Source organism: Camelina sativa, chromosome 3 (assembly GCF_000633955.1).
Source record: "Camelina sativa cultivar DH55 chromosome 3, Cs, whole genome shotgun sequence".
Taxonomy (NCBI): domain Eukaryota; kingdom Viridiplantae; phylum Streptophyta; class Magnoliopsida; order Brassicales; family Brassicaceae; genus Camelina; species Camelina sativa.
The window spans coordinates 1,710,427-1,728,401 of record NC_025687.1 but is presented as its reverse complement, the minus strand read 5'-3'; the positions used below and the strand labels follow the sequence as shown (position 1 = coordinate 1,728,401).

At 36.1% G+C, this 17,975-nt stretch overlaps 6 protein-coding genes across 6 annotated transcripts in view; 3 read left to right on the top strand and 3 right to left on the bottom strand.

Annotated features, from left to right (window-relative positions):
• Positions 1-190, bottom strand: part of LOC104778557 (pre-mRNA-processing factor 19 homolog 1-like) — a 1,201-nt gene extending 1,011 nt beyond the window's left edge. The window contains exon 1 of the mRNA XM_010503011.2: positions 12-190. Within this exon, the coding sequence (XP_010501313.1) occupies positions 12-190 (179 nt within the window). The remainder of the gene's footprint in view (positions 1-11) is intronic.
• On the bottom strand, positions 1,205-5,800 carry LOC104762319 (pre-mRNA-processing factor 19 homolog 1). The gene is made up of 18 exons (XM_010485591.2): positions 5,595-5,800; positions 5,415-5,500; positions 5,051-5,122; positions 4,899-4,961; positions 4,571-4,657; positions 4,283-4,424; positions 4,076-4,197; positions 3,764-3,880; positions 3,318-3,413; positions 3,172-3,231; positions 2,914-2,988; positions 2,711-2,815; positions 2,389-2,505; positions 2,218-2,295; positions 2,041-2,125; positions 1,904-1,955; positions 1,645-1,715; positions 1,205-1,547 (listed from the first exon to the last, which is right to left on the bottom strand). The coding sequence occupies exons 1-18, from the start codon at positions 5,605-5,607 to the stop codon at positions 1,420-1,422; spliced, it is 1,569 nt and encodes a 522-aa protein (XP_010483893.1). The 5' UTR covers positions 5,608-5,800; the 3' UTR covers positions 1,205-1,419.
• LOC104762306 lies at positions 7,707-10,560 on the top strand. The gene is made up of 5 exons (XM_019239442.1): positions 7,707-7,748; positions 8,862-9,551; positions 9,648-9,839; positions 9,943-10,068; positions 10,150-10,560. The coding sequence occupies exons 1-5, from the start codon at positions 7,707-7,709 to the stop codon at positions 10,255-10,257; spliced, it is 1,158 nt and encodes a 385-aa protein (XP_019094987.1). The 3' UTR covers positions 10,258-10,560.
• LOC104762286 lies at positions 12,233-14,387 on the top strand. The gene is made up of 3 exons (XM_010485552.2): positions 12,233-12,517; positions 12,935-13,997; positions 14,126-14,387. The coding sequence occupies exons 2-3, from the start codon at positions 12,984-12,986 to the stop codon at positions 14,276-14,278; spliced, it is 1,167 nt and encodes a 388-aa protein (XP_010483854.1). The 5' UTR covers positions 12,233-12,517; positions 12,935-12,983; the 3' UTR covers positions 14,279-14,387.
• Positions 14,353-15,843, bottom strand: LOC104762296 (60S ribosomal protein L23). The gene is made up of 3 exons (XM_010485561.2): positions 15,734-15,843; positions 15,341-15,625; positions 14,353-14,613 (listed from the first exon to the last, which is right to left on the bottom strand). The coding sequence occupies exons 1-3, from the start codon at positions 15,744-15,746 to the stop codon at positions 14,489-14,491; spliced, it is 423 nt and encodes a 140-aa protein (XP_010483863.1). The 5' UTR covers positions 15,747-15,843; the 3' UTR covers positions 14,353-14,488.
• Positions 16,050-17,975, top strand: part of LOC104762277 — a 13,158-nt gene continuing 11,232 nt past the window's right edge. The window contains exons 1-4 of the mRNA XM_019239439.1: positions 16,050-16,193; positions 16,741-17,020; positions 17,108-17,813; positions 17,901-17,970. Coding sequence (XP_019094984.1) covers positions 17,193-17,813; positions 17,901-17,970 — 691 coding nt within the window. The 5' untranslated portion in view covers positions 16,050-16,193; positions 16,741-17,020; positions 17,108-17,192. The remainder of the gene's footprint in view (positions 16,194-16,740; positions 17,021-17,107; positions 17,814-17,900; positions 17,971-17,975) is intronic.

Below are 17,975 nucleotides of genomic sequence, written 5' to 3'. Positions count from 1 at the left end.
GTGAGCCGAACATAGCAGAGAGTGCTTGTGAGTATAAACCAGATGGATCTGAGAATTCCTGTTTTGCACATCCTTTGTAGATTAAGGTTGTGTATTCCGTTGTTGCAGATTCTACTACGACGACATTGAGATCTGGAAGCAGTAGACACATCATCAAGATGGTGCTGATGAATGAGATTGAAAGACCCATGTTTGTGTGTGTGGTGGACTCTTTTGGTTTCTTTCTTTTTTTTTACTTAGGTGGGGGGAGTGTTTCTTGAAAGCAAGATTGTTGGAAAAATCAAACCATTGGCTCTCTCATTTTGTAGAGATGTATGAAAGATCGAATCTTTGTGGGATTTTTTTGGTTTTATGGGTTTTTGAGTTTATGTAATTGGTTGCTTGGTGGCTCAGTAAAGCTTTTATGTTTTTTGTTTCTGTCTTCTAGGTTTCTGGGTTCTTGTTTTTTTGGCTTTGGCTTTGGATGACCACTCTTTATCTCTCTCTAAGACATGTGAGGGGGTATTAGAAGAGAGAGAAAGAGTGAGTGAGAGAGTCTCATTTCCAGCCATTCAGTTCTGAAACTGTACAAATGTTTGATTTACTGCAGCAAACAAAATTAATAATTTATTGATTGAAAGCTTTAGATATGTGTTTATTTATTTTCTTTAGCCTCCTTTTTACCACATACTAGTGGCCTTTGAATCTAATTCAAAGTAAATTTATCTCTAATCTAATCTAAAGTGTCAATTTCTCATTGACTTACTTTGTGTTACAGTATGGTTTAGTGGTTGTTGTGTTACTTTGGAAATTGGGTAGAGAAAGATACAAACTTTTCTTTCACTTGATAGCTGCTGATACCAAAACATGTTTACGAAATTTAACTAATAACGGAATTAGAAAAGATGGGCTATAAATGGAAAACTAAAAAGGCCAGAGAGAGAAAGAGTTGGAGGAAGTGAAAAGGAATCTAAGATTGGTGTGGGGAATGGGAAGATTGTGAAGTGTGTTTTTTGACCAGAGAGTACAGTCAAAATCTCTGTCTATCTCAGGGTTTTCTAGTTTCTATGACCACCAATCACTTTCTTTTGTCTTCATTTCATTGTCTTACGAAGTGTTTAACTCTTACCGGTTTAGGTCCAACAGATTTACTCTTACCGCGTATAGTGTGAGCAGCTAACTTTCTCTGAAACATAAAATGCTTAATATGAACTCTTTCAGACTAAAGATAGAAAGGTGAAGAATTGCAGATACTTAAAGTAATGATGTTACGAGAAACTTCGGACTTGAAGTTGTAGATTGAGAAAGAAAGGGAGAGCTCATGTGTATGTGATTGTGAAAGGACCATCAAAAAGCTACCAAACAGAACTGTAAAGATACAACAAAAATCGAAAAGATTGAGGATTTAGCTACTCTTGATGATGGGACTTAAAAATCTCTTCATGAATCTTGTGCAGAATCTTCGGTATTGTCATCGCCAGGTAAACCAAATATCCTCAGATTACGGTCCATTGAAGCGACTGCTATGTATTTGGAGTCGGGTCCAAACTTAACACATGTTGCTTTACCTGCAAATTCATGGATTTACAATATTAGCATAACAGACTCAAAAAAAAAAAAAAAGGAAGAGCAGTGACCTCAAAAGCTTAATCATAAAGCATTTACCTGTACCGGACAGATCGGGAAGAGTCTTGATTGGGTTCCATTCTGCTTTTACACTAGCTGTTTGGAATACTCTACAACATTAAAACACAAAATTTTTATTAGATGATCTGCAAAAGAAACAAATCCATATATCCAAAGTGCATTTTTGGTGATAGCAGGTTCTTTGAGTTTGCACAACTATTTGTTGAATATCTCGTTATCAAAGTTGGCCCCTAACTTAAATAATTCCCTACATTGTGTGTATCAAAGTAGACCTCACCTTATATCTGAAGCAGCAATGCCAAGATAAGATCCACTGTGGTCGAACTCCACTGCACAAAAAATTTCATTCAGGTCTTAGTAAATGAAAAACTAATCAGCAAAAAGGATTACTAGAGTGCTCAGATAGTTGAATACCCGAGTTTGCATCTGGAAAGTCAAATGTTCGGAAGTTCTTTAACTTGCGCAAGTCCCACAACCTAACACCATCTAGTGCAGCAGTCTGTAAAATTGAAAAATAATAGAAATAGTGCTCAGTCAAAAGGAAACTGGGTGATATCCTTCTTTCTACTTAACTTTGGTCAAAGTACTAACCGCAAGGAAATAACCGTTCTCAGAGAATGACACAGAGGTGATTGCCCCAGTGTGTCCACCAAACTTTGCCACATTTGCCTATCAAAAGACACATATTAGATGAAAGTGAAGTGAGAACCAACTTACAAGTGAGAGCAGTTTGATGATCGAGGAAGGTCAGAGAGATTTTACCTGACTTTTTACATCCCAAATCTTAACAATAGACTGAGCGGTACCAGTTCCAAGAATGAGACCATCGGGATGAAAAGCAGCAGCCGTGTAATCCACCTCATCGGAACCATCTGTCACCTGAATGACAACAACAATAATGAGAAAGACGCACTGACAAAAACATTTATTTTAACGAGTCTTATTTCGCATTACCAATAAAGGTAATGTTTAACGAATCTTTTGCACATGCTCTATAAGCATGGTTATGTTCACATTAAACAAAGAAAAGCTGAAACTGGAAAACAGGTATCAGTAGTTGCTTGTGGATGAAAATGTTGGGGACCTGAGCAAGGCATAAACCGGAGGACAGATCATAAAAGCACCATGTACTGTCAAGAGATGCCGACACAAAGTATTTATTCGTTGCGTGGACAGTTACAGCTCGCACCTGAAAACCACATCATTGCTTTTACATTAAACAGAACAAATATGAATAAAAGGAAAAACTGTATGAGACCTGTAGAAGTTCTTCAGTTACATCCTAACCTCTGCAGAGTGATCTTTTAATGTATGTCTACATGAATAGTTCCCATCCTCAGAACTTCCCCAGATACGGACTGTCTGCAGAGTGTCAAAACACCAAACTAATCAATCGATCATGTAAGTCAACTGATTTGCGGCTGTTAAATGACAAGTTAATCTCCTAGTGGCTAGTACTACTCATTAAAATCATGCAATACTCAAAGGATAAGAAACTCCTACATAGATTATGTACACGTACTACATATAATAATAATGACTTACCTTGTCTGATGAAGCAGTCAACACAAGATCAGCGTCACCAACAAACTTAATGCTTGTAACCTGCAAAAGGAACAATGCATGTCAAGCACAAACCAACTAAAGAAAAGTTATAAGAAAAAAAAAAAAGACTACGGCAAAAGACAGACCTTCTTTGAATGACCAGTCAACGTTGATAAAATTTGTCCTGAAGGACGATCAAAGAGAACGGCAGTTGTATCAATTCCTCCTGTAGCAATGATATCCTGGTTACCACATATAAAAGGAAATTAAGAATATTAATATTATGAAGAACAGATACAGGAATCTGCGCAAACAAAAGGTATTGAATAATAAACTAATGAAATGAATCAATACGAACGAAGCACTGTTTAGTATGAAAATAGAGACAATTGTATACTTTTTACGCTAACTTTTTTCTTTTCCCAAGAATAACATTGATAAGCATCCAACTAGGGATTCACGAGAGTACAAATTAATGAAAGCGCACAAGTAAGCATGTCACTTTGACTATTAATGCAGTGACTTCCCAGAACAGACAAAAACTACACAAAGTGATGATGAATGAAAAATTGAGAAGTTCCAGATGTCAAACCTTAGAATGTAGGATGTCCATTGAAAAAATGCCAGGTTTGTTGGTCTTGTGAAGTGGGTGGCTTGAGAGTTGGGTGAACTTCTCCAGAGCATCAATTGAAGCCAATGTTTTAGGGATCTAGAGAACCAATGAGGAGATATTATTAAGACAGAAGAACCACACGCAAATCCAATTAAACTCCAAAAATACAGATATCCTCCTTGTATGGTACAGATAATAATGTATGTGTATGTATATGTATAGCTAGCATGTTCTCTCTTGCCTTCTATTTTCCAACTAATATACTGATAAATGTGCAGCTGTATGCGTTACCTGTCTCTTTTTACGTTGCTGAGAAAGAGCAGCATTACAATCTGTCAGTTCTGTGATAACTTCAGCCGAAATTCCAAGACGCATTTTCTTTGCATCAGGCCCCTGTTCACCATCATCCATAGCTATATTGCAACGATAAAACAAACTTGTTACAAGAGATATGACCACATAGCCAACTTAATTTGAGAAGCAAATGTGCAAGCATACCTCTTTTGCCATTACTAAGAGCAGCATTCGCTGTAGAAACTTCGGGGACTGCAGGTAACTGCCTTTCAGCCTCAGCGAGCAACTGGCGTGATTCGTCTCTTTCGTTTTTAAGCCTAGCAATCACACGGCAAGCAGCATCGTGCTGCAAACAGGAGGAAAATTTTACCCCCAAAAAATCCATCAATCACCGTTATCACTAGCAGAAATAAGAAAACTAGAGTACGTAGTAGATTTATGTAATTCATGAAGTCTGATAAGGTAGTGGCAGATACACTAAACCATAATTACCTGATACAAAGCATGACTTAGCTCTTGCCTTGCAGTATGCAGTTGTTGTTCCAGCGAAAAATTTGAAAGTATCAAACTATCCCATTCCTACAAGCACAACAAATGGATAAACTTTTTATGCATTTATTTTGCCTAAGTCAACATAACCGGTGAACAGTTTTGTTTGCAATCTGCTATGATAAATGAACATACAATTCAATGTAAAGAGTAGATTGCAATCTCAAATAGCCATGTAGACCATAAGTTCATTGAACCGTATAGCTTTATATATTCCTTAATAGACAAAACGGAAAAAGAAGGTATAGGTGAAAACAAGATAAAAACTTACAGTCTGGAACGCTCCAAGCAATCCAGGGATGCTAGCTGCGTGTAATGCTTTCGGTTTTACGATCTGAGAAATGGTCCCGGAGAACGAATCAGGCTTTAAATAAGTTTCTACAGACAGTGCTCTGTGAGAAATAATTCCAGCGGTTGCATTACCTTGCCAGTTTTGATGGGAACAATGTCCTCAAGGGTATGTGGTTCACCAGTAACCGGGCATTTCCCATAATCCTACAAGGTACACAAGCAATCTACAAATTATCACGGACGTATACACAGGAATGCTCTCATCTTCGGAACCGGAGATACATTATCAACATTACAAGAATATAAACCAGATGCATTGACAAATCTGAAATATAACCAGGCAAAATTTTAGAAATCGTGCATAAGGAGCACACTAGTTCCAGAACTTCTACACTAAGAAAGCATCTAAAGCAAATACAGAGGTACAAGATGATGAAGAGCAGAAAACCCTAAACAGGAGTCGAACAAACTGAGAAAAAGCAAAGAGCATACTTACCGAAATATGCCTCTCGATAAGCCGCTTCTCGTAGAGGAGACCCGATTTCTTCGAAACCACAGGCTCTTCCGGAACTTCGCCGGAAACTGTACGGAATAAAAAAGACCAACAGTGTTACCAACAGAGACCAAGCAAAATAAAAACCCTAAATCGGCAAATAGAGAAGAAAGAGTGGCTTACTTGCACAATTCATCTTCTAAGTATAAATGAAGAAGAAGAAGTATACGCAGCAACTAGAAGACTAATCGGCGAATCCCTTTAAGAGACTGGACTAGGGTTTAAACTACTCTGCTGGTCCGGCGCTTCTAAACAAAATCGCAGAAGCCTGGAGAAGGTAGAGGATGCAGCCGGAAAGAGAGAGAGAAGGCAAAAAAGTTGTTTAAGCTGAAGACAAAAAAAATTAGAGTTCTCTTGCTATTAAAGTTTGGGCCTTTTTACATTTAACATGAGATATGAATAATTGGGCTTTTTTATGTAGCCCATTAATAAACGGTCTATATAGTTCATTCTCTTGGGGAATTACACGATACGTGTGCAACACTGCACTGGAAGCTTTTTGCCGAAGATGCTCCTCTTCCTATATATAGCTTCCTTGTAAAAAAGTATCGATTCATCATATCAGCTTTGATCTCAAGCTGTTTCTTTTTTTTCCTTTTACCAACAAGTTGCTATTTTTTCTTTCTCGTGATAAATCAATTATTTACTCATTAAATTATCTCTTCATTAATATCTCTAATTCTTGAATCGTATTCGTATATATGAGCATGTTTATTTAATTATTTTATAACAGATATACCAACAAGAAAAAAACAAATACCTGAGTGGTGATACGTATATTGTATTTTGTACTATATGATATATATTAATTAGTATATGTATATTTATTGTTAAACAACATAATTTTGGTGGAATCGTATTATACTATTATGGTTAAATATCAGGGAAAAAGAAAACCTGGATACTCAGGGCAATGATTTCAAATGCTTCACAGAGTTGGGGACCAAATAGAATGTTGACAAGCCATGTCCCAACCATGACCAAAACAAAACAGCTAAATGAGAACAAACAAAAATATCGCCGTATAAGTAATTACTGCGTAATAGTCTATAAAATTTATAAGTTTTCTAAGTGTTGAAGTGAGGGGATATTTTGAACTTTGAAGGTTTTAAATTTTAACTGAGCGATAGCTAGTCCTATTTATGTTTATCTATATACATATTCCTGCCGATCTATAAACGTATCTTTTTCATTTAGTATGATCAGTTCATTAATTTGGTTATGGTTGTAAGAAGAAGAACAATATAAGAAAACGACAACTCGAAGTATGGTATGCTAAAAGCCTAAAACTATATCACTGTCACAGAATTTTTATCCAAAGGAAAACATTTTCATATGAAAGTAAGTTGTAGTGATCGAATTTAACTAAGCATCACGTAACGTTTTTTTTCCTGAAAATTTGCATGAAAGAAATAAATTTGACTTTGTACAAACTCTTTCTCTTTTAATTTTTTTATCCAACTTTTCACTGACCTGGTCTCTTTATTTTCTTTCTTTTGTTCTTTGCCACTTCTTACCAGCACTAAAAAAAAAAAAGGAGCCAAGTAAAAATTTAGAAAAAAAAAAGTGCTAAAAATAAAATAGAAAAGCTAACTCTATTAATAGAAGACTTAATTTTAGTACTTTGAAGTCAGAAAGTCCAAAAAGAAAAAGAAAAATTATCGCGCGAGAAAAAAGAATATGGGTCAAACTCCTTTTTACCGGTCAACTAAGTCATCACTTAAGGTGTGTGGACCAATGTCTCCACGTCAACTCAAATTATACACGCGTTACCAATCATTACACGCCACGTCACGAGAATAAGAAACTCTAGGACTAGCGCGTTTAACGTCAATTGCCACGCTGGCATTTTTCTCAAGGAACTCCTTCACTACATTTAACATATACATATACGTATAGATAGATAGATACACAATTTAACCAAAAGTATATATATATATACATATATAAATTGGTTACGATAACTTCCATAATTAATAACCTCCCTAACTTAGTTTTCTCCAGAAAGCTGTAAGAAATCTCTTTTCTTCTCTGTCGTAAACAACAAACTTTTTTGGTGTTAATCGTTATTTCTTGTTCGTTCCAGTATTTTAATTCTGTAGATTTTCTTGTTCAGACCATCACTCCTTTGGTACCACATTCAAGAAGCCTCTCTTCCTGGGAAATTTTCACTCTCGATCTTTTCCAGGAAACATTTTCACGTTGGAGGCCATAAAGAACACATAACACATAAACATGTCGCAGGACGTCGTTTCGTCTCACGAGCAGCTCTCGATGGTACGTAAATTAATCTCATGTCCATCACTTTTGAGTTCTTTTCTAATTCGTGCAATGCTAATTGTTTGTTCTTGAATCTCTTTTAAGCCCTTCAATTCTTTTTTGGTGTTTTCTTTTCTCTATCAACATTGGTTTTCTCATATGATTGGAAAAAAGCTTTTTTCTGAAAACTTTGCATGTACATCCAAACGCTCTTTAAACTTTCTTATATGAAAAGTCAAATTTATTTCTATGCAATTTAGCCCAATGTTTCTAAAATTGATTTTTTTTGTAGGTAACATCGTTTTCTTGAATTAAGTTCTTAGTTATTCGGGTGTATCTTTTGTCAAATTGCTTCATTCCTTTTACTTACTTTTCTGTCGTTTCTTGTTCTTTTAGAACTCAGTTCATCACTTCATCTTCCAAACGTCTGAAACGATAATTTGTAAAGCAAACTTTTTAGTTCTAAACTCTTTTGTACGGTGTTCATTGTACCTTCTTGGATAGCTAGCCAACCACAAATCATCACAAGACATAAATAGAATAAAACAGTTTTTCAGAATTCAAAAGATGCTACATCTCTTTCTTAAGTAAATATAATTTGAACTTTTTAATAATTAATTATTAATTACATATTTTTCTTTATTTATATGTTGAAATATAATCATATGAATTTCTATTAGAAATATATTAATTAGTGTATCAAGAAAATAATGATTCTTGCTCTTATCTAGGCCTTTATTTGTTGCTGTTAAAGAAATCAGATGTTGGTTATATTTAGGCAATGTTTTGGTTCTAAAGAAACACTAGAATCCAAAAACTTTCCTGATATGGAAACTCTCCCTCCTTATCGTCAATTTCTTCTATAGATTCTGTATTGATGAAAACCACATAGAACGAACAAGATCTGATAGTATAAATGTGTAGTTATCTTTAAACGAGCACTGTATTAAACTAAAACTAATTAACCTTTAGGTTATCCGAGTTTCTTGTTTTGCAAGAAATTCTTAACAAGTGCTTTTTATGCAAGCCTTCAAAGTATGTCCAAAAAAAAAAAAATTGCTTGTATAATTATTTACTTCTTTTATTTTCAGCTAATTCGATATTATATTTACTGTTGTTGCTATTTTGTAGGATGAGATCACAAGCCCTCTCACCGCACAAATCTTTGATTTTTGCGATTCACAATTATTTCAAGAAACCTTCAATCAAACTTCTGAAGTGACCTCTGCTTCAAACGGTTGCGGCTATGTCGAAAACAAAAGCAACAACTTTCCTGACAAATCCAACAGTGGTTCGAATCAAGACCACGAAGACAAGAACGACAACGCCGATTTATCCATCATATTTGACTCACAAGACGATTTCGATAACGATATCACAGCTTCAATCGACTTCTCTTCATCCATCCAGTTCCCAGTCTCCGATCAAATCCAAGAGCAGTTTGATTTCACCGGGATTCAACTTCACCAGCCTCCGAATACTCTCTACTCTTCCTCCTCCGGTGAACTTCTGCCTCCGCCTTTATCAGCTTTCGAAGAAGATTGTCTTTCTTCTGTCCCAAGTTACAATCTTGGCTCCATAAACCCTTCTTCTCCTACGTGCTCTTTTTTGGGTAATTCCGGTTTACCAGCTTACATGGCCGTAACCGGGAATATGATGAGCACTGGTTTAGGATCTGGATTTTACTCTGGTAGTATCCATCTCGGTTCTGATTTTAAACCATCACATGACCAATTGATGGAAATCCAGGCTGATAATGGTGGAATGTTCTGTCCAGATCCAATCAAACCCATCTTCAATCCAGGAGATCATCCTCTCCAGGTATAAACTTGTTTCTTAATCTTGTTAAGTGCCTAATTAAAAAGGTTTAGTAAACCGGTCTGATACGAACCGGTTATGGGGTTTTGTTTTGAATAGGGACTTGACGGTGGAGAGAACCAGGACCAAATGGTGGCACCGCCGGTTCTTCCGCAGTTAGGGACGGAGATAACCGGTTTAGACGATCCGAATTTCAACAAAGTCGGGAAACTCTCCGCGGAGCAGAGGAAAGAGAAGATTCATAGGTACATGAAGAAGAGAAACGAGAGAAACTTCAGCAAGAAAATTAAGGTCCCTTTGTGCTTAACCATCATAACCGGGATTTAACCATTGGTTTGTACATATACCGATCTATTCAATTTTTTTTTCTTTTTGGTACTGTTTCGTTTTGTAGTATGCATGTAGGAAGACATTGGCAGATAGTCGTCCAAGAGTTAGAGGAAGATTTGCAAAAAATGATGAATTTGGTGAACCAAATAGACAAGCTTGTTCAGGCCATCATGAAGAAGACGATGATGATGTAAAAATACTAGTCCGGTTATGAGTTTATTTTTGTTTAGTCTTGAAAACCATATTAAAAACGAGGTTTTGATTTGTGCAGGTGGGGGTAAAGGAAGAAGAACAATTAGTTGATTCTTCGGACATATTTTCACACATAAGTGGTGTGAACTCTTTCAAGTGCAGTTATCCAATCCAGTCTTGGATTTGAGTTAGAGTACTCATTACATGCATGTGCTTATTATAAGTTACAGCCAAACCAAAAAAGAAAATAGTATTGATTATAGAGGTCTATTTGTATATTTATTAGTACATTAATTTTTTTGTCCATTACTCATGGTTTGTCGAATAATTAGAACATAAGGAAGAAGAGAGATGAATAATGGGTTTAGGCAGGTAATTATGAATAAAATCGTAGTTGAGGGAGAGGGGTTGTTTATGTTACATAGAACATTACAAAAATTTTGTAGATATATTATATAGTATGTGGTATGATATTTATGATGTGTATTTGATGGGTGTTGTATAATAATAAGAATCATTTGAACATATTTATAAGTAGTTGTTATTTTCTTTTATCATTTCTCTTAATTTACCAATACACTTCTTAGATAAAAAAAATTAGATTAAAATTTAGTGAAATAATTGAAGTAAAAGAATATATCTAGCGTGCTTGGCATTTTGAATTTTAAAATGCATAGATAATACTGATCATCAAGAAACAACAAAAAGGTCGAGCAAGAGTGCCTCGATCCAATCTCACGCCCAAGGTCCAACGACAATAATATACTTTTGTCATTTTTTGTTGGTTGGTTTATAGATTCCTAATTTCGTCGTCAGACATTTTCAAAATTTTAATTATTAGAACTATTGGATTATAATGACAAGACAACTTAAGTTGTTTCTTTTCTTGTTTTGCTTTTCAGTGAAACAATTAACGGTTTACGATTCACGTTTTGAATTTGTTGATTGAACATGTTGTTATAGTATATGCATATACTATAACAACAAATCCAGATAATTGTGATTATAACCAAAAAAAATTATAAACTGAAGGGTATATAATTTAGTGAAAAGTTTTTATATTTTTATAAAATATAAATAATAGTTTCGAGAAGTTATATTTAAAAGAATGTACGTATGTTATCATGACCCATCCCTAAAGTTACGGCATGTTAGAAATTTCTATTTTGATGCATTTTTTATATTGTTTTGTCTACGAACAAAGTATTGACAATAAACTCGTAACAGAAATATGATGTTGATAATAATAAACAACATATCAATTTATTTTCCGTATTTAATTAGAACCTTTTTGTTACTAGTTTGCAAACAGAAAATGCATAAATACAAAATAGTATAAGATACATGCAGAGAATTCAGATGATGCACAAACGAGTAGCTTTTAAGTTTTCCACCTTACAGTCTAAAAATATCTTTTTTTCTTTCTCTGGGGGTTTTATATTACGACGATTAATACTCAGTACCTATTTGTTCGTTTTAAATACTAAAAATCAAAAAATTAATTAAGGTTGAACTGGAGTCGGCGATTCGTATGGGTCAACTTAATCGTATTTTATCATCATTTCAGGAAAATATTTTTCATTAGAAAGTGGACAAATTATTCTAGATATATCTACCTCTAAATCTTTGATTCAAGTAGACATGTTTTTACGTGTTTTTTGTGATGGTCATGAGCCTGATTAAGTAATACCCCATTTGAGCTAAGTATACAATTTTAGCAGACGAATTAATTAATTAGAAATTAGATAACTTGGTTTACCAATTTGCTGTTATCGTTTTAATTAACATGATATTACATTATTTCCACTAATCATATATTTTTTACGGCGTTTTTTATTTTTATTTTTTTATGACCACCAATTATATAAATAAATTCTTATATATAATAATTTTTTTTTTTGGTGCCAAACAGGAGGCAATTGCCTCCTTGATTTATTAAAAGTAAAAAAGAAAATTACACACGAATTCGACGGAGGAATTCTTATATATAATAACTAGTACTAATATATTTTTAACATGTTGACCGCACCTTGAAATAATGCAAAAACTGAGGTCAAAATTAAAAATAAATAAAGAAGTGAAGAGATAGTGACATGAGTGTGTTGTTTAAATCCACCGAACGAACACACACGCACCTCCCACTAAAAGCCAATTAACCAAAAGTTGTGAAAACAAGACTTAAGTGGAAGACTGAAAACATCAGAATGATATAAAAAAGTGGATACAACGCGTTAGGTTATATATGCACAGTACACATTTCCTTTGATCACCATTTCTCATATTTGTTGCTTCCAAGCTTTGCCCACTTTCTTGTTACTCATTTGATTCCTTAAGAAAAGAGGGAAACACTAGTTTATGATTTTAAATTTGGTGAGGCAGTCGAAAGAAAGATCAAATAACCCACAAGGAGATTCGAAAATTATTTCGTTGATCCAGTTTTAATCCAGGTAAAAGAAAAAGCTTTGTAATGAGTAACGTTAGTTTTTTTTTTTTTTTTAATGTGTGCTTAATTGCCATTTGAGCTTGAAGATGTATCAAAATATGATCAATGCATGAAACTGAGAATCTTTGATTTGTCATTTTTGTAAGGTTTTTGGTTTCAGTGAAAAAGCTTAATAACCCATAACTCTCAGCTTTTTTACCAAATCAAGCTTTGTGGCTTTGGGTTTCAAATTCTGTTTTATAGTTTTCAAATCTTTGTATTTTGTGTGTTTGGAAGTTTGTTTCCAATCTTGGATTCATTTGGTTTTGAAAATGTAATACTAGTTTAGATAAGAATATGTCCTTACACAAGAAAAGTTTCTCATCCTGTCCAAATCTTTTTTGTTTCTCATCCTTGTCTATATATTTTGTTTGTCTTTCAGATACCGTTCAGCTTAAAAACTGGAGTTTATCTCGGATTCGACAATAGAGATGGTGGGTGATGCTCAAAACCATTCATTGTTGAATGTGGGAAATGATGTGAATCCATCAAGGAACTTGTTTAGACAGAAAGATGCACATCCTTTGTCGGTTTTGTGCATCGGAAAATGGTTAAGCAGTCCCAAAGTATCATCATGTGAGCTCTCTAGTTCTCCAAGTCATTTATCAAGCAAAGTAGGAGAAAACTATGAGACTGAATCCGAAAAGATTCATAAAAAGGTAATCCCCTTATCAAGCAAAACGTCATTCTTGTCAAACTATACCGAGGGAAGCCTTCAGTTCACAATTAGAGCCAATGGAACGCCTCATTTTGTTTTCAAATTGGAGAATCAGAAAGATGTTTATGTGGCAAGCTATGTAGAAGACCAAAGTGTTTATATGATCTACCTACAAAGAGGAGAATCATCATCCTCACCACATCTAGTTGGTAGAATAAAAGTATCCACCTTGTCTACGGAGAGAGTTATAGAGAGAGAGTTTGTTTTGGTTAGTAGCAATGATCAGATACCGAGTAACGGGACAAACAGAGGATTAACTAAAAAAGTAGTCAAGAAAACTAGAGGTACCTCAAGATTGAGCAGAACAAGTTTTATACCTGATTTGTGTTCTTGGGATCAGCCATTTAAAGAAGAATCAAGCTTTCATGTTGAGCAGGTGAATCTTTTGGAACACAACCTTCCAACAAATCATGAAACATTAGCTGTTGTTGTGAAACAAGAGACGGTCAGAGAAGAGATTGGAGGCTGGGGATTGAATTTCTTGAAGAAAACGCCGCCGATGGTTCAATCAAATGATGCTACTGAGACTGAAACTTTGACATCTGTCACAAGTATGGATGTTGTGATTCCTTTAGGGGTTCATGGAGGACCTGAAGGTGAACCCTTGAGCTTGATACAGAGATGGAAATCTCAAGGAAACTGTGACTGTGGAGGATGGGACTTGGGTTGTTCCTTGACCCATCTTAATGGCCAACCACGAAAAGACCAATTCGATCTTCTCACTGAGGTAACCATTCACATCTAATAGCTCTGACTGGTATCAGAAATCCTCTTAACTTAACATACCAAATGATTCAAATCTAATACAAAACACTTGAGGTTAGCTAATTTGGCTATCTTTTGGAATTGTTTCAGGGATCCAAGCATGAAACTATTGGATTAAAGATTGTGAATGTTCACGGAGGTCTCTACTTAGTTCAATTCGACGCGAATCTATCTAGTTTGCAAACATTTTCAATTGCTTTGGCATTCATACATAGGCAGAACCAGCGACCGAAGCATCTATAAACAGCTTCTATAGTAATAATAAGTTTAGCGTTTTCATATTTTCTATACGATGTTAATATCAGAAATGGAGACACTGAGGAAAAATGTCTAAATAACCAAACATTTCAAAGTCAATACATATCGTCAGGAAATAAAAATATATTGCTACCAAAATTCTCAAATTTGTATTTAGACAGATCATCAAATGCAAGCAACTGACTGATCTAATCTTCAGACAATGGCATTGGCAGCACTAGCGATCCTTGGCCAGAGATCAGCACACTCTTTCCCGATAGGACCAGTGATTGCAGACCCTTTCATTTCTCCCTTGGGGTTGACGATGACTCCAGCATTATCTGTAAAACAGAGGAACAGATCACTAAATCAGTACTTGAATATATACACGATTACAAATGGGAAACAAATAATGATCATATTGAGTAAATGTGTAGAGTCCATATGGAGCAGATGCAAGCGTTCATGCAATAAAGCATCTGTAACGAAAGACACAATTTTAGTTTCCCAGACTTGTAACCGTATCAACACCCTCTAAACGTGTCGGTGGATACTTGACTTAAGCCTGGTGAATCTCAACTAATTAAGCTACATAACTGACTAAATTCACAGAATCAATCAGTAGCACACAGCAATTCAAAACAATGAGAATGTAGAGTTCAAATGGAGTAGATGCAAGCGTTTGAGCATAAAAGTATCTGTAACGATAGAACACATTAGGTCTACCAGATATTGTTTTGTATTTACACACCCTCTGAATGTGTCGATGCATACACGACACAATTCTGGAATATACAAGTATCTAAATCTAAAATATGGTCATAACTACATCAAAGACGCAGCAGACTAGAACACAAACAAATTTGGAGTTCAAATGGAGCAGATTCAAGCGTTGAAGCATTAAAGTATCTGTAACGATAGAACACAACATAACTATACCAATGCTTGTAACTGTATAAACACCCTCTAACAAGTTTCGGTGAATACATGACTTAAGCCTGATATGAACCTACGAATCTTAAAAATGCAAAATTTAAGCTAGGGTTGAATCAAAGCAAGTAAACTGACCTTCGAAGTACATGAAAACACCATCCTTTCGGCGCCATGGTTTGCGTTGCCTAACAATCACGGCAGGAAGCACCTTTTTACGGAGATCGGGCTTACCCTTTTTGACGGTGGCCATCACCATGTCACCCACACAAGCAGAAGGCAAACGGTTGAGACGACCTTTGATACCCTTCACGGAAATGATGTACAGGTTCTTAGCACCGGTGTTGTCGGCGCAGTTAACCGTCGCCGCCACTGGAAGACCGAGTGACATCCTGAATTTGTTACCAGAGGTACCTCCACGCCCTAATCAAAGATCAAAATAACAACAACACCCATTAAAGCAATGCAAAATGATGAATTGAAGACGTTATCAGATCTATTATAACTGAGATAAAGAGGAAAGGCACGAACCTCGCTTCGACATTGTTGACGTCTTGAAGAGATATCTGGAGTTATGGTTTTAGGGTTTCCGGTGTAATTTATAGTGACGCATATACTTCTAGGGTTTCACTCGGCTTAAGAAGGAAGAAGATGACAATTGCGTTTTGAGCCCAAGTTCTAAATATTTTAGGCCCATGAAAGCCCACGAAAAGTTTAACAAAAGGAGGGTCGGTTCTTTTGGTCAGTTGTTTGAGAGTCCCACATCGGAAAGCTGAAATAGTTGGGAAGTGGAGACTCTAATATAAATAGACTACTACACTCTCTTCACTAAAAAATCACGCAGCCATGTGGTGAGCACAAAGCGAACTATTCTTTCGCCTTTTACTAAAGAATACCGTGTGCTCTCCACGCTAAGTGGCATACGCCTATTTTTGGAGGGATCGATCTTCGGGTCGACCCAACAATTCTCAGTTCAATCTTTTTACTCTTGGTTAGTTTTTTTTACTCTTGGTTAGCTTTCTTCGAGTAGTAAAATTTGAAGATTTGGTTTACCGAGCAATGGCTGTCGTGGTCATAGTCTCTGAACCAAGGTAGCTAATACTAGAGGAACAGGTTATTTTGGGCGGAGCCATATGTGAACAACTTCGCTAGTTGGTGATGGCGGAGTCATTGGTTTTGCTCTGTTTAATTTTTCCGGACTTGTTACTTTGTTATTCATTTTCTTCAAAACCCAATTACGATTTTAGCATTTTTGCCGATTATAAGTCTGAATTTGCTGGAGGAGGATGATGAGGTTGTGAGATTTGCATTTTTTTCTCGAAGTTATAAAAAGAGAGTCATTGAACTGATCAATGATTCTGTCCTAACATTAACACATGATTGAATATAGTCGACCATACTTGGAAGTTCGGAACAATTTCATCCCGAGATGATCATACGTCCAATTAAACAACTCTTGGTAATTAAGTGCTGCATAATTGGATATTGAGTATTGTTGACCTATGTCTCTTTCTTTTTTTTTGTTTTGTTTGGGACAGATCAAAAACAGGATGTTGCAGTATGTTGAGTAACAAGTTTTATGCTGGAATCTGTTGTAAACAAACCGAGGCTGGAATTTGTTTGTTTCTTCCTTTCTTTAAGGTTGTGTATTACATGGAAGAGAGAATACACATAAAACTTAAGAAAACAATAGATTTGGCTTTGAGGAAGTTACTAGGAATAGGAGATTTGCTAATTATGGTTAATTTTATGAGTCCTCCTCATTTTACTCACATCCTCTCTTCTTCCTTTGCACAATTTTTTCTTGCTGTCGTTTAGGTTTTTCCAAGTTGTCCTTCATCTCCTCAATTCTCTCTGTTTATCTTTCATTCTGTCTCTCATTTTTTTTCCTTTATTAAAACGAAGAACTCCTTCTCTCTCCTCGTGCATTTGAAATTCTTAAACCCGAATTCGTCTGATCTTTCATTTTCCTTCTTGCCTCCCCTCCGTGATGGTTCGTCATTCTCGGAGGGAGTCCTTTTCTGAAATGGCCGGCTTAGAGGTTTGTCCTGATACTGATCTCCTCTGGCCATTTGGAAAGCTTGATGGTCTTGATCGGGATGAGATCCGTGAAACCGCATATGAGATCTTTTTCGCGGCATGTCGATCATCACCTGGATTCGGAGGTAGAAATGCTCTCACGTTCTACTCGAAGCACAATGGTGGTGACCATCAAGGGGATGGAGTAGGAGGAGGAGGAGGAGGAGGAGGATCTGGATCGTCTAACGGGTCTGGCTTCGGATCTTTAGGCAGGAAGGAGGTGGTGACAACACCAACAAGCCGAGTGAAACGAGCGTTAGGGTTGAAGATGCTTAAACGATCCCCGTCTAGGCGAATGTCGACAGTAGGAACAGTTGCGGGAGCCGTGTCAGCTCCTTCATCCCCTGGTAATAATGGAAGCACTGGAGGTGGTTCAGGACACATTAGCCCTGGGGCTGGGTTTCTGACTGTGCCACCTTCTCGACCTCGACGACCGTTAACCTCCGCAGAAATCATGAGGCAACAGATGAGAGTGACGGAACAGAGTGACACTAGGCTTCGGAAAACCCTAATGAGGACGCTTGTTGGCCAAGTAAGTTCCTCTGTTTTCTCCATTATGAATGAAAACTCTGTTTCTTCATGATTTATTAAAGAAACGTTTGTAATTTTTGTCATCCAGACGGGTAGGCGAGCAGAGACAATAATCCTTCCATTAGAGCTGCTCCGTCACGTGAAATCATCGGAGTTTGGTGAT

What these genes read in the sequence shown, in the direction of transcription:
- LOC104762319 (XM_010485591.2), bottom strand. An exon ending in TTCCCATCAAAACTGGCAAG is followed by an intron (nt 4,962 to 5,050) that starts GTAATGCAACCG and finishes ACCATTTCTCAG; the next exon opens with ATCGTAAAACCGAAAGCATT. An exon ending in TGCTTGGAGCGTTCCAGACT is followed by an intron (nt 4,658 to 4,898) that starts GTAAGTTTTTAT and finishes TTGTGCTTGTAG; the next exon opens with GAATGGGATAGTTTGATACT.
- LOC104762306 (XM_019239442.1), top strand. Translation starts at nt 7,707, where the DNA reads ATGTCGCAGGACGTCGTTTCGTCTCACGAGCAGCTCTCGATG. An exon ending in CAGGAGATCATCCTCTCCAG is followed by an intron (nt 9,552 to 9,647) that starts GTATAAACTTGT and finishes TGTTTTGAATAG; the next exon opens with GGACTTGACGGTGGAGAGAA. An exon ending in ACTTCAGCAAGAAAATTAAG is followed by an intron (nt 9,840 to 9,942) that starts GTCCCTTTGTGC and finishes TTCGTTTTGTAG; the next exon opens with TATGCATGTAGGAAGACATT.
- LOC104762286 (XM_010485552.2), top strand. Translation starts at nt 12,984, where the DNA reads ATGGTGGGTGATGCTCAAAACCATTCATTGTTGAATGTGGGAAATGAT. An exon ending in AATTCGATCTTCTCACTGAG is followed by an intron (nt 13,998 to 14,125) that starts GTAACCATTCAC and finishes GAATTGTTTCAG; the next exon opens with GGATCCAAGCATGAAACTAT.
- LOC104762296 (XM_010485561.2), bottom strand. An exon ending in TGTTTTCATGTACTTCGAAG is followed by an intron (nt 14,614 to 15,340) that starts GTCAGTTTACTT and finishes TCTGTTTTACAG; the next exon opens with ATAATGCTGGAGTCATCGTC.